Source organism: Aplidium turbinatum, chromosome 1 (assembly GCF_918807975.1).
Source record: "Aplidium turbinatum chromosome 1, kaAplTurb1.1, whole genome shotgun sequence".
Classification (NCBI taxonomy): Eukaryota; Metazoa; Chordata; class Ascidiacea; order Aplousobranchia; family Polyclinidae; genus Aplidium; species Aplidium turbinatum.
Window position 1 is genome coordinate 6406605 of NC_137472.1, and position 12265 is coordinate 6418869.

The 12265-nt window shown below is 35.7% G+C and overlaps 1 protein-coding gene across 1 annotated transcript; it reads left to right on the top strand.

Moving 5' to 3' along the window:
- Positions 1–1200: 1200 nt before the first annotated feature.
- LOC145770321 (uncharacterized) lies at positions 1201–11974 on the top strand. The gene is made up of 3 exons (XM_082581962.1): positions 1201–3169; positions 11442–11504; positions 11883–11974. Exons 1-3 carry the CDS (start codon positions 1201–1203, stop codon positions 11972–11974), a joined length of 2124 nt encoding a protein of 707 aa, XP_082438088.1.
- The last annotated feature ends 291 nt before the right edge of the window (positions 11975–12265 follow it).

A 12265-nucleotide genomic window follows, 5' to 3' on the forward strand; every position in this document is an offset into this window, starting at 1 on the left:
AATGTCGGCGACAAATTAAATTAATTAATATCAGTTTTTGAAAAAATCTGCAGGTTCCTGAGAATAAATATCCAGAATTCAAAAAGACCACTGCACGATCCATTTCTGTTTTTTCTACAACTTATGGTTGTGAATCTTTATTCTCTGTAATGAACTTTGTAAAATCAAAATATCATGCAACCTTGACAAATGAACACTTGGAAGAATTAATTCGCACAGCATTAACAACTTATCGTCCAAATTTTCAGAGATTAGCGCGTCAAGTACAAAACTGATATGGATAAACAATCATTGTGTTTTTATTGGTGTTATGTTATGTCAACTGATTTTGCGGCTCGTTGGTATTTATGGATTATCTGCAAGCGGCTCTTTCTTTAAAGAACTGTGCCCACCCCGGAGTTAGGGCAAAGGAATAGTAATTTCGATAGCGTGGGTTCGATTCCCACCCTCTGCTAATAGTATTTTTTCTTCTGCAACTCAAATCTCTTCGTTAAAGGCACGCACGGTCCAGTCATGCATGCAATCCGAAATGGTCAGTATTCATGTACACCTTGGAACGCACAAAACAATACAAATATTTGCCAACTTGCTTGTACAACCATAGGCATACGAAGCCGAGCAACGTGATCAAGTTTAGCATCTTCAAGTTTATTACATTTACATAAACATAAAACTACGCAACAAATTAAGTATCGAACGTTTTCGATATCACAAGATGTCCTTTTCAGGAATAATATACATACAAATTAACTACATCTGAAAAAAATACAATGGTTAACTAAATCTATAAACAGAAAAAGACAAAAAACTGCACAGTACTTCTGACTAGCTCAAACTCAACGATATAGACTCCACGAGAATCAAAGGTATCTGCATCAAAAGGTGTTAAACAGGTCACATGATATGGTAAAAAGGCAAGGTGAGAAAAAACTAATTTTAAAATACAGAGAGCAAGAAAGACGAGCCGCAAGCATACAATTGTCTGTTTAAAAGTGGATTGTGACGTTTTATGTACAGGGCTTCCAAGATCTTAGTTTGATACTCAGACCTGCCTCTAGACATGATCTCAAACTGCTTGATAGAAACGTTATTTTGGCATTCTACATAAAACGTCACAACAGAATTCATAAGCCAAACAAACCAACGGGTATACCCTCCTCCTACAGACCAATTTCTTTAACCAGCACCCTTTGCAAAACTATGGAGAAAATAGTAACTAATCGCCTCAGATGGTACCTAGAACAAAACAATTTACTTCATCTTCAACAGTCTGGATTCAGAAAAAGACGTCGAACGACAGATCATATTATCAGACTCCACGACACCATCCAAAAATCCTTATCTTGCGGTGAATCAGTACAAACTGTATTTCTTGACCTTGAGAAAGCTTATGATATGGTCTATCACGACGCAGTCCTCCTAAAACTATATGACCTAGGGATCAAAGGAGCCATGCTATCTTGGATCAAATCTTTCCTGTCAAATCGTACTTTTCAAGTCAAGGTTGTCAAAGCTTTATCTACCACAAGAAAACTAGAAAACGGAATTCCTCAAGGCAGCGTTATTAGTCCATTACTATTCAACGTAGCGATCAACGATTTACCAAACTTAATTACCTCTTCTACAGCACTTTTTGCAGATGACTTCTGTTTTTGGAAAACAGGAGAAGACATCTCAACTCTGTCTAATATAATCAAATCTGACTTTTCAAAAACCAAAGACTGGTGTGATAAATGGGGCTTCAAGATCTCCGCAAACAAATCAGCGGTTGTGCTGTTTACAAACAAACGTAAATATGATCCATGTACACTCGAAATAAAAAATTCGTTAATCCCCATCAAAAAAGACTACAAATACCTTGGAATCACATTTCAGTCAAATGGAAAGTATAGCATCCATGCTAAACATGTTGCAGAAAAATCCAAATCAAGACTAAATGTCCTTCGTGTACTGAAGGGCACAAACTGGGGAGCAGGAAAATCAGCACTGCTTTGCATCTACAGAGCCATAATACGATCGGTTATTGAATATGGTATGGAAGCATATTTTGCCACAAACAAAACCACACTCCAACCAATTCTGACATTACAAAATGAAGCTCTAAGAATATGCTCCAGAGCAATAAAAAGTACCCCAATTTCAAACCTACAACACTACTGCAATGAATTACCCTTGTCACTTAGATACGAGCAACTTTGTCTAAACTACAAAGCCCACATTCTGACATTTTTACACCACCCAGCACATGACATCCTCGAGGAAAGTTTGCCAAGAAATTTGACCAACACAAGTAACTACCAACCATTCCATTCCCTCACCGAGACAATAGACACGAATATTACCGTAAACCTCATCCAAGAACCATCTATCCCACCCTGGGAAGTCTATATACCCATAACTGACTACACCCTTGTGACTGAAACCTCCCAGCTTGACCATCCAAATGCCATCTCTGGAATAGTCGCTGAGCACCTCACAAAAAATTACTCAGAATTTCTCAACATATATACAGACGGATCCAAGACCAACACGAAAACCGGATCTTCCTTTTTTGTAAACCGCTATGGAATAAAACGCTGCTTCACAATTAATAGATCCGCATCTGTGTTCAGTGCCGAACTGTTTGCAATAAAGGCTGCACTTATATGGATAAAAGAGACCAAACAAAGTAAGTCGGTCATCATTAGCGACTGCTTAAGTGCACTACGGACGATTTCAAATCCAACCTGGACAAAACACAGCTTAATCAATGACATACTTCTGCTTCATTCCAGCATTATATCAAATACAACAAAAGTAAAGTTTTTATGGGTTCCTAGTCATGTAGGCATTCCTGGAAACGAAACTGCTGATTTCTTAGCAAAACTTGCTTCAGGAGCCATACCAGCAATACCAACATCAGCCATTACCCCCATCTCCGCAAACACAAAACTCAGCCTAAGTGAAGTCAAAAACCTCACCAAAGATCTAGCTCTGCAAAAATGGAATAATCACTATATAAACAGTACCACAGGCCAACTCTACAAATCTATATATCCTAACACCAAAAGTGCAGGAACAAACAAAGTACCTGACCATCCAACCGTCTTTAGACTCATCACCGGTCACTGCCGTTTAAACCAACACCTTTTCAAGATCGGATGCCACACTTCTGGACTATGCGACACATGTATGAGCCCTGAGACTGTGAATCATTTTCTATTTCATTGCAGTAAATATGCAACTCAAAGGTAGTGTCTTGAACAAAATCTGAGCAAGCATGGAATAAACATATCGGTGAAAAATTTTGCTGAAAATCGTCCAACTACTACACATCTGCTGGCTTTTATAAACTCCTGCAATAAGCTTATTTAAATTATTATTTTAATCACTGTAATCGTCCATGTTATACTGTAGTGCACCCGTGTCGTGTCTGCTCCCAGCCAGAGATCGATCGTCTCTTACATTGATTCAGCGTCTTTGGACACTGAATCGGTGTGGAAGGCGATTGATTTGCTGGCTGGGCTTTCCTTATTTTGTTTCAGTTTGTAACACCAAGCGTGCAATTCCAAAGAAGTACCTGACTTTCGTGGGCCTAACCTCCTACAAGAATTTCTTTTCCACTAATGATGTATTTAAACTACTGTATCGTATTATGTTGTGTTGTGTCGTATTGCACCCTTCACTATGCCCTGTTGTGCTCTAACTGTGCTAAATAGCTATTATAATAATGACTGTCGCTAAAAGACCTTAGATGTTGTAAAGCGACATAAAACAAACCATAACAATCAATCAATCAATGCAGATACCTTTGATTCTCGTGGAGTCTATATCGTTGAGTTTGAGCTAGTCAGAAGTACTGTGCAGTTTTTTGTCTTTTTCTGTTTATAGATTTAGTTAACCATTGTAATTTTTTCAGATGTAGTTAATTTGTATGTATATTATTCCTGAAGAGGACATCTTGTGATGTCGAAAACGTTCGATACTTAATTTGTTGCGTAGTTTTATGTTTATGTAAATGTAATAAACTTGAAGATGCTAAACTTGATCACGTTGCTCGGCTTCGTATGCCTATGGTTCAACAAGACAAACTCTCTACCGAAGCTCTATCTTGCTTGTACAAGATGATAAAATTTTCCAGACAACCAGCACAAAACTTCTCACCAACCAATATTAATGCTTCGAAAAACATTTGTTGTTTAGTGTAAAACATTAATTAATTACCCTGCATTTACAAGTAGTATTTCAACTTTCAGATCATGCTTGCTTATTGCGTTCCTTGATTTCCTTGTGACTTCGTAAAGAATAAGTTAGTTGAAATTTAAATGTTTTAGACTTGCGTTGGAACATGTATGAATTATGAAGAAAGTCGTCAGAAATTACAGCGCAAGCAAACCATCAAACGTCTCGATAACTATTCAACTTTATTATTATTTTGAATTTAATTGATATCATTTCATGTTAAATTGTTGATTTTGAGGGTTTCTGTGAGTAATTAGCAGTTTTTGCGTTCATACTAAAATGCTCATCATTCCATTGTTTATAAGACGTTACCCAATGTAGCCAATCTGCTTTGTAAATAAAACGAACTGTCCCAAGCACATGACAACAATCAGGGTGTTTCGGTTGACTGAATACTGTGGAAGGGTGCAGTCTAAAATCACTCAAAGAACTTTTTGAACAGTTTAGTTTAATCCATGCTTTACAATGAAACTTACTTCAAATTTGAAGTATAGATTTGTGTGGTAACAAAAGCACAAAATTAAATTAGGAAATTGGTGATGAATGAATTACGTAAAATTTCCACTGCCTGAAGTAATCATTGCGACAACAGTTTGAGACGGTCTTTCAACGCAAAACAATGTTGCTTTAGCAAAAATATTAGTCAAAAAGAAATTGGTTTTATCGATGCAAATTTGTTTAGTTTTGGATGTATATTTTTAATCTTTTTCTGCATTATCGCTAAATGGCAAAAATTAAAATAAACGTACTTGTTAGAAAGTTTATTTCATGTTGATTCAGCGTTGCTAAATGTTATTCAGCAAAAAAACTTTTAAATTTATCTGTAGTTGAGTTTTTACTAGTTTGAAAATTGCAGAAATAACATCGAAAATGTCATTGTTATTTCAAACATTTGTTATGCAAAGATGCATGGGCGTGTGAACTTTTTTTTTAAATAATTGTACAAAATCGTGTATACCATTAGTTGCATTATAATTATGTTCTGCAACTCAATCTTACAATCCAATTTTTTATGTGCATCAGCTTCGTTTCTACTATAATCAGTAGAAGTGCAACTTTGTTGTTTGCAAAAGTTCAAAACAAGTAGGCTGCATACTTCTAAACCTAGTAATGTGCTCTATCCCATTGTAGATTGTCGAACAAAACAAAGTCGAAAGCTAGTTTATCACACTTTTTAAAAGTTGTATGTTGAGTAGTAGACTACCAAAAGCCACTGAACAGGTCTTGGGCCGACTACGCGCATACGCGTAGTCGGCACAAGCATTGTGATGTCATTTGATAAATAGATAAATCTGGTTTTTTTGTTTGCCAAACTGCATGAATCTGACTGTTTCACAAAGAGGAAGACTTGTATTGTCTAAAAGTTGAAAGAAATTACTAGGTTTGTATTTAAATTTTTTCTGCATTTATCAATTATTTACAAAAAACTGTCATTTTTTGTGCAAAGTGAGGTATATCCAGTTCTTTCTTCGCAAAACGCGTCAACATCTCCGTGACAACCTTTGTACGGCAAGCGTAGTACTTGCCTGACATCTACCAGTGAAGTTTATCGCAGTTTGAAATTTTTTTTTCAGATATCTAAATGGAAACGAAAAAAAATAAAAAAAAACACAGATTTATAGTAATTTAAGGCATTTTAAATAGAAAATACACAAAATTTGTAAACATACTGTAAAAGACTCTTGAAAATGCAACAACTTTCATGTTTTGATTTTTTTCTAGCAGTTACGCTTCTCAAAATACAGCGGTTCAAAATCAAAGCCTTTGCTCAAGCTAAATCCTGAAAATTTCATCAAAAAAAGCGTGGCACTGAAAGTGTGAATGTATGATTTATCAGCAAATATAACAATTGAAAACACGTAGTGATGTATTGGAAACTAAACAAACTAAAAAACGCAATGAAGAAAAATCATCTTTTGTTCAAACCAAATTTATTTTAGAGTAATCTATGCAAGAACTGCAAATGCAAATACATTTGTGAAGAATAAATTAACGATCATGCTGCTAAAAGTGAAACTCTATCAATTGCTATGCAAGAATGTTTGTCATTTGATCCTTTATACAACGTTGCTAAATGTAGCCAATTTGCTTTGGAAATAAAAGTTATTTCTCTCTGAGGATGTTTTAGTTGAATGAGCAGTGTAAAAGTCTGCAGTGACTCATTACTCCTAACACTTCTCCATTGATGTGTTCCAATCGCGCTTTTCATAATTATATGTAGGTCTATACAGTGTAAGCCTACGTTAACACTTTGCTCCTCACAGGGAGGCCAGATTTGGCCCCCCTCTTATTTCCTTTGATTACTTAAATCACAGTAACGCCATGCACTTGGATTTTCTTGGCTTTTCCTAAAATTGCCAGGCGGATCTGATGATATTAAATTTGATGCTAAAAGTTGTGTAGTTTTCTTGTAAATTCAAGATTTTGGTGAATTTTTGCTATTTCTAGCTAACTTCCAGCAAAGCGTGAAATGGATTACATTGCGATAACAAGCCATAAGCTCATAATTGCTTCGTGCATCGATATGCGCGGTCAGAGAGAAACATCCTCTTGTTTTTCTTTGTTTATTTGACCTCAATAATACAAAGCGCGTTATTTCTTATGCTACAAAAGAAAAGCCAGTGATCACAAAACTGTTATATAGAAACAATAATAGCAAACGTTTTTTTGCGTTATCAGCTCTACGAAGAATAGCAATCCACGATCAAAATAGTATGTAGGCCACAAACTATTCAAAACAGTTGTTTCAAGCAGATAATATTCATTGACGAATAAAAAATGTTACAATAAGAAATCTTTAGATTGTGTAAAGACACGAAAAAGCTGGTTTCGAAATAAACGTTCTATGGAAATGCTCTCATTGACAAAACTTGCAATTGAGGAAATGAATCACTGCAAATGCTTTTGGGAGAAGTCTGAGAAATAGCGTTTTTGTAAACAGTAGTTGTGAGAAACACTCAAAATTATGAGATAGGCTCCATTTACACGTAGCAGCTAACTCGATGGCTACGTCATGTCCCTTCCCTGCTTTATGTCGCCTACTTGTTATTCTGTCCTGCATTTTTGTTTCACAGTACACTGTGTGTTGTTCCAAAGAGCGCAAAATAAAGATGATAATGTATCTCGTCTACATTACAAAATATTTTGTAATGTAGACGAGGCATAAAGCTAGGCGTCACATAAGACAAACAAAAAATCCGCTTTCTTGATCATTGATTTAACATCTGAATACGTTGCGCCAATGTATAAGAGGCTGGCTATTGTGAAGACCCGCCATTTATAAACGATCCGATTATATCAAAAGTGGGACAAACTAGTGGATCAAAGAATGAATAAACAATGCTCAGAAAACTAAATCTAAGTGACGAACAATACCGATGTCTTCATTTATCTTGGAAAAATGCTGCCTAAACTTATCAACAAAAAATACAGTAAATAACGGCAAGGACCCGAAAGCAGAATTTGCTCGACTTTGGCATGAATTTAGTCAGACATCTAATCATTCCACACCTACAATAACGGGCTGTCAACGGCTGTGAGATACATAATCAACCTGGTTCTGGGCGGTTTGTGTAACAGTTTAGGGGAAGACACTGCTTGAAATGATGCACCACACAAAAGATTTTCAATGAAGACTGAGTCTAAAAACCGATGTGGATTGTGCTTCACAATGACTTCAAGTTTACGACAGAAAAGGCACAAAAATATCACGATAAAGATAAAAACCTTGTGAGTAGTGGAGGAGGATCCGATCGTTGTCGGCTGGCAGTACGAAAAAGCAGTACCTGGCAGTACGAAAAAGCAGTGTTCCGACAGCGCTAAAAAGCAGAGTCTTGACAGAGCAGATTTCTGGCAGATTCAAAAAGCAGAGTCTTGGCAGAGCAGTACCTGGCACTGTCCTGGCAGAGTCTTGGTCGTACGAAGCAGTGCTTGGCACTGTCCTGGCAGAGTCTTGGCAGAGCAGTACCTGGCACTGTCCTGGCAGAGTCTTGGTCGTACGAAGCAGTGCTTGGCACTGTCCTGGCAGAGTCTTGGCAGAGCAGTACCTGGCACTGTCCTGGCAGAGTCTTGGCAGAGTCAAAAAAAGCAGTACCTGACAGAGTCTTGCTTATTTATTTTATGTGAAGTTGATATTATTTCTTGTTTGTTTATTTTATGTGAAGTTGATATTATTTCTTGTTTGTTTATTTTATGCGAAATTGGTATTATTTATTTCTTGTTTGTTTATTTTATGAGGAAAACAACCCCCTTACAATGCTACGACTGGTAGTACAGAGCAAGAAGTAGTGTGACAAAGCAGTGAAAGCTGAGTATTGTTTCTTGTTTGTTTATTTTATGCGAAATTGGTATTATTTATTTCTTGTTTGTTTATTTTATGAGGAAAACAGCCCCTTACAATGCTATGACTGGTAGTACAGAGCAAGAAGTAGTGTGGCAAAGCAGTGAAAACTGGGTATTATTTCTTGTTTGTGTATTTTATGTGAAATTGATATTATTTAGCTATTATTTGTTTACATGATGAGACAAGCTGAGTCCTAACAGGGCAAGAGTCCTGACAATGTCCTTAGCGTCTGGTAGCAGTGTAGAAAAGTTGTAAAAACTGAGTATTATTTCTTGTTTGTGTATTTTATGTGCAATTGAAATGATTTATATCTTGTTTGTTTATTTTATGCGAAATTGTTATTATTTATTTCTTGTTTGTTTATTTTATGAGGAAAACAGCCCCCTTACAATGATACATCTGTCAGTACAGAGCAAGAAGCAGTGTGGCAAAGCAGTGAAAGCTGAGTATTATTTCTTGTTTGTGTATTTTATGTGCAATTGAAATGATACCATACAGTGCTACGTCTGGTAGTACTAGTACACAGCAAGAAGCAGGGTAACTAAACAGAGCAGTGTAGCCAAACAGAGCAGTGCAGCCAAACAAAGCAGTGTCTTAAAAGCTGAGCAACGACATTATATTAGTTCCACCGCGTCATCGTTCATCGGTGTCACAACCATTGCGTAATCTTAATTCGTCTGGATAAATGAAAAAAGAAGTTGGTACTTTCCCTACTCATAATTTTGTAGGAAATTTGCTGTTAATTACTTCCTTGCCTAGGTATGTTCACAGTTGCCTCAAATTATATTACAATATTGATTTTAATTCATACTCTTTAACCTTAGAAGATTAGTTGAACTAAAGTTTTATTTTAGTTTCATAAAAAAATCATCATCTAAGGTACATTTGTTAGGTAACAGCTTTTTGGTTGGTTTAAGTTTATCGTAATCCAAGGTTTTAAAGGGTTCCTTTGTCACTTATCATTTAGTTTTGGGATCCATTATTATCTGTAACCTTTCGCAGTTGCCTCAAATTATATTACAATACTGATTTTAATTCATACTCTTTAACCTTAGAAGATTAGTTGAACTAAAGTTTTATTTTAGTTTTATAAAAAAAAAAATTATCATCTAATGTACATTTGTTAGGTAACAGCTTTTTGGTTGGTTTAAGTTTATCGTAATCCAAGGTTTTAAAGGGTTCCTTTGTCACTTATCATTTAGTTTTGGGATCCATTATTATCTGTAACCTTTCGCAGTTACCTCAAATTATATTACAATACTGATTTTAATTCATACTCTTTAACCTTAGAAGATTAGTTGAACTAAAGTTTTATTTTAGTTTCATAAAAAAATCATCATCTAAGGTACATTTGTTATGTAACAGCTTTTTGGTTGGTTTAAGTTTATCGTAATCCAAGGTTTTAAAGGGTTCCTTAGTCACTTATCATTTAGTTTTGGGATTCATTATTATCTGTAACCTTTCGCAGTTGCCACAAACTATATTGCAACTCTGATATTAATTCATACTCTTTAAGTTTTATCCCTCTATATCCAACAGTTTAACCCAAAGACTTAACAAATCCTATATTCTTTCATCTTGTTTTAGTTTATATACTTGTATTGGTAAACCTCCATTAGGTCTTCGTTTAGTGAAGGTTAGCGCAACAACGGCTTTCGTTAAAAGCTTGATACCAATTGTTTGTAACTGCAGTAAACCCTGAAACTGTTACAACCCAAGGTTTGCAAAAGTGATAACTTTGTCGCAATGACGTAAGTTTAAGTTTGTAGTTTTATTTGTATTGTTGGAAATAACTTTTTTGTCTTACTGTATGATACTAACAACAACTAAGCATTGACATGATAATATAACAACACGACTTGGTAAACGATCACTCTCTTTTACAATAGTACCTAATAGCCTCCAAGACATTTTGTTTTTTGTAAGAACACGCAATCACACCAACAAAACATACCATAAGTCTACAAAAATTCATGTATTCTGAGTTGATTTTTTTTTTCTTATGAAGTTGTTCGGTTCAGATTTTGTAAGATACTTGCCTATCAAGTTTCCTCAGGTGTGATTCTACATGAGGTGATCACAAAAGAAGTGTTTGAAATTATCAGGTGAGACACTATCGATCTATGACATACTCAAGTGATTGTTACCAATAGGGTTTTTAGATAAACTTCTGAGTGTTGTAGTCATTTCAAGTTTTATTTTAAACTATTTGTAATGATAAAGAGACAAGATTTTCTAAATATGAGAAACAAACGCAAGTGTAGACAATCCCTTTTGCACAAAGAACCACACAAATGAACACCTAACACAAGTCACATATAATGCTTTTATAATGATGATCAAAACAATCAATTTTTAGCACAAGGTTTACAACGCATGATTTGACAAGTAGACGACTTTATAACAACTGCAAGTTTACTTTTGGTGACAGAGCACAGAGTACGTGTCCTTAATTAAATTTTCTTTACAAATTTATAAGAAATTTTATAAGTTTTAGTCTGTAATTTTATTGAGTAGACCTTTATAAGTTTTAGTTTGCGATTTTGTAAAACAAAAGATGAAATGTGCGGGCATATGTTGAGAGGATCGTTAGACCAGATGCATCAATTGGTTGTTGAAGGTAGGGTAGAAACAGAAAGGTCCAGGGAAAAAGAGACGAACATGGAGAGCTTTTGTACAGTGTACACCTTGTCAAGCATGGAGAAGCTAAAAGAATAACATAGGTACTAACAACTGAAAGTTTCTTTTTTGTAACAAAACACATATTGTCCTTTGCTTCAGTTTATCTTGTAGTTCAATTTTGTAGAATAAAATATGAAATTTAAAAGACATATCATGAGACCATTGTCAGATCAGGTACATCAATTGTTTGTTGAAGGTAAGGTGAACCAACAAGATGCAAGGGAAAACGGAGACGAACTTGGAGAGGTGTTGTACAAATGTGAGCTCACTTGTCAAACATCGAGAAGCAAAAAGAATTTTTTTTCAGTTCAATTTTGTGAAACAAAAGATGAAATTTGGGAGACATGTTGAGACTATTGTCAGACATCACTTGGGTGTTGAAGGTAAGGTCGTCGTCATCGTTCGTATGAAGCAAAAAGTTTGTGGTCGGTCGAAAGGAAGGACTTGGAGCCAACTTTTCGTCAGATCGTCAAGTGTACGGATGACTGTTATTCCGTTGGGAGGGGAATAGATGAGACGCCTAAAGATGATGTGGTTGGCTGTTTGTTCCGTGGCACTGCGCTAACACAGCAGAGTCCCTCATACCCCAGCGTGTCAAGCAAGCATTGAAGTGCCAACTCCCGTTCTTAATCGTAAGGCAAGGTGAACGAAAAAGATGCAAGGGAAAACGGAGACGAACTCGGAGAGGTGTTGTACAACTTGTCAAGCATCGAGAAGCAAAAAGAATAGCGTAGGAACTAACAGCTAGAAGTTTCTGTTTTATAGCAAAGCACAGAGTTGTCCTCCAAATATATTTTCGTTTCTAAATTTATAAGAAATTTTATAAGTTTTAATTTGCGATTTTGTAAAATAAAAGATGAAATTTACGGACATATTTTGAGAGGATAGTCAGGCCAGCTACATCAATTGGTTGTTGAAGGTGTGGTGGAGGAAAAAAGATGCAAGGGAAAACGATCCTCTCAACATATGCCCGCACATTTCATCTTTTGTTTTACAAAATCGCAAACTAAAACTTATAAA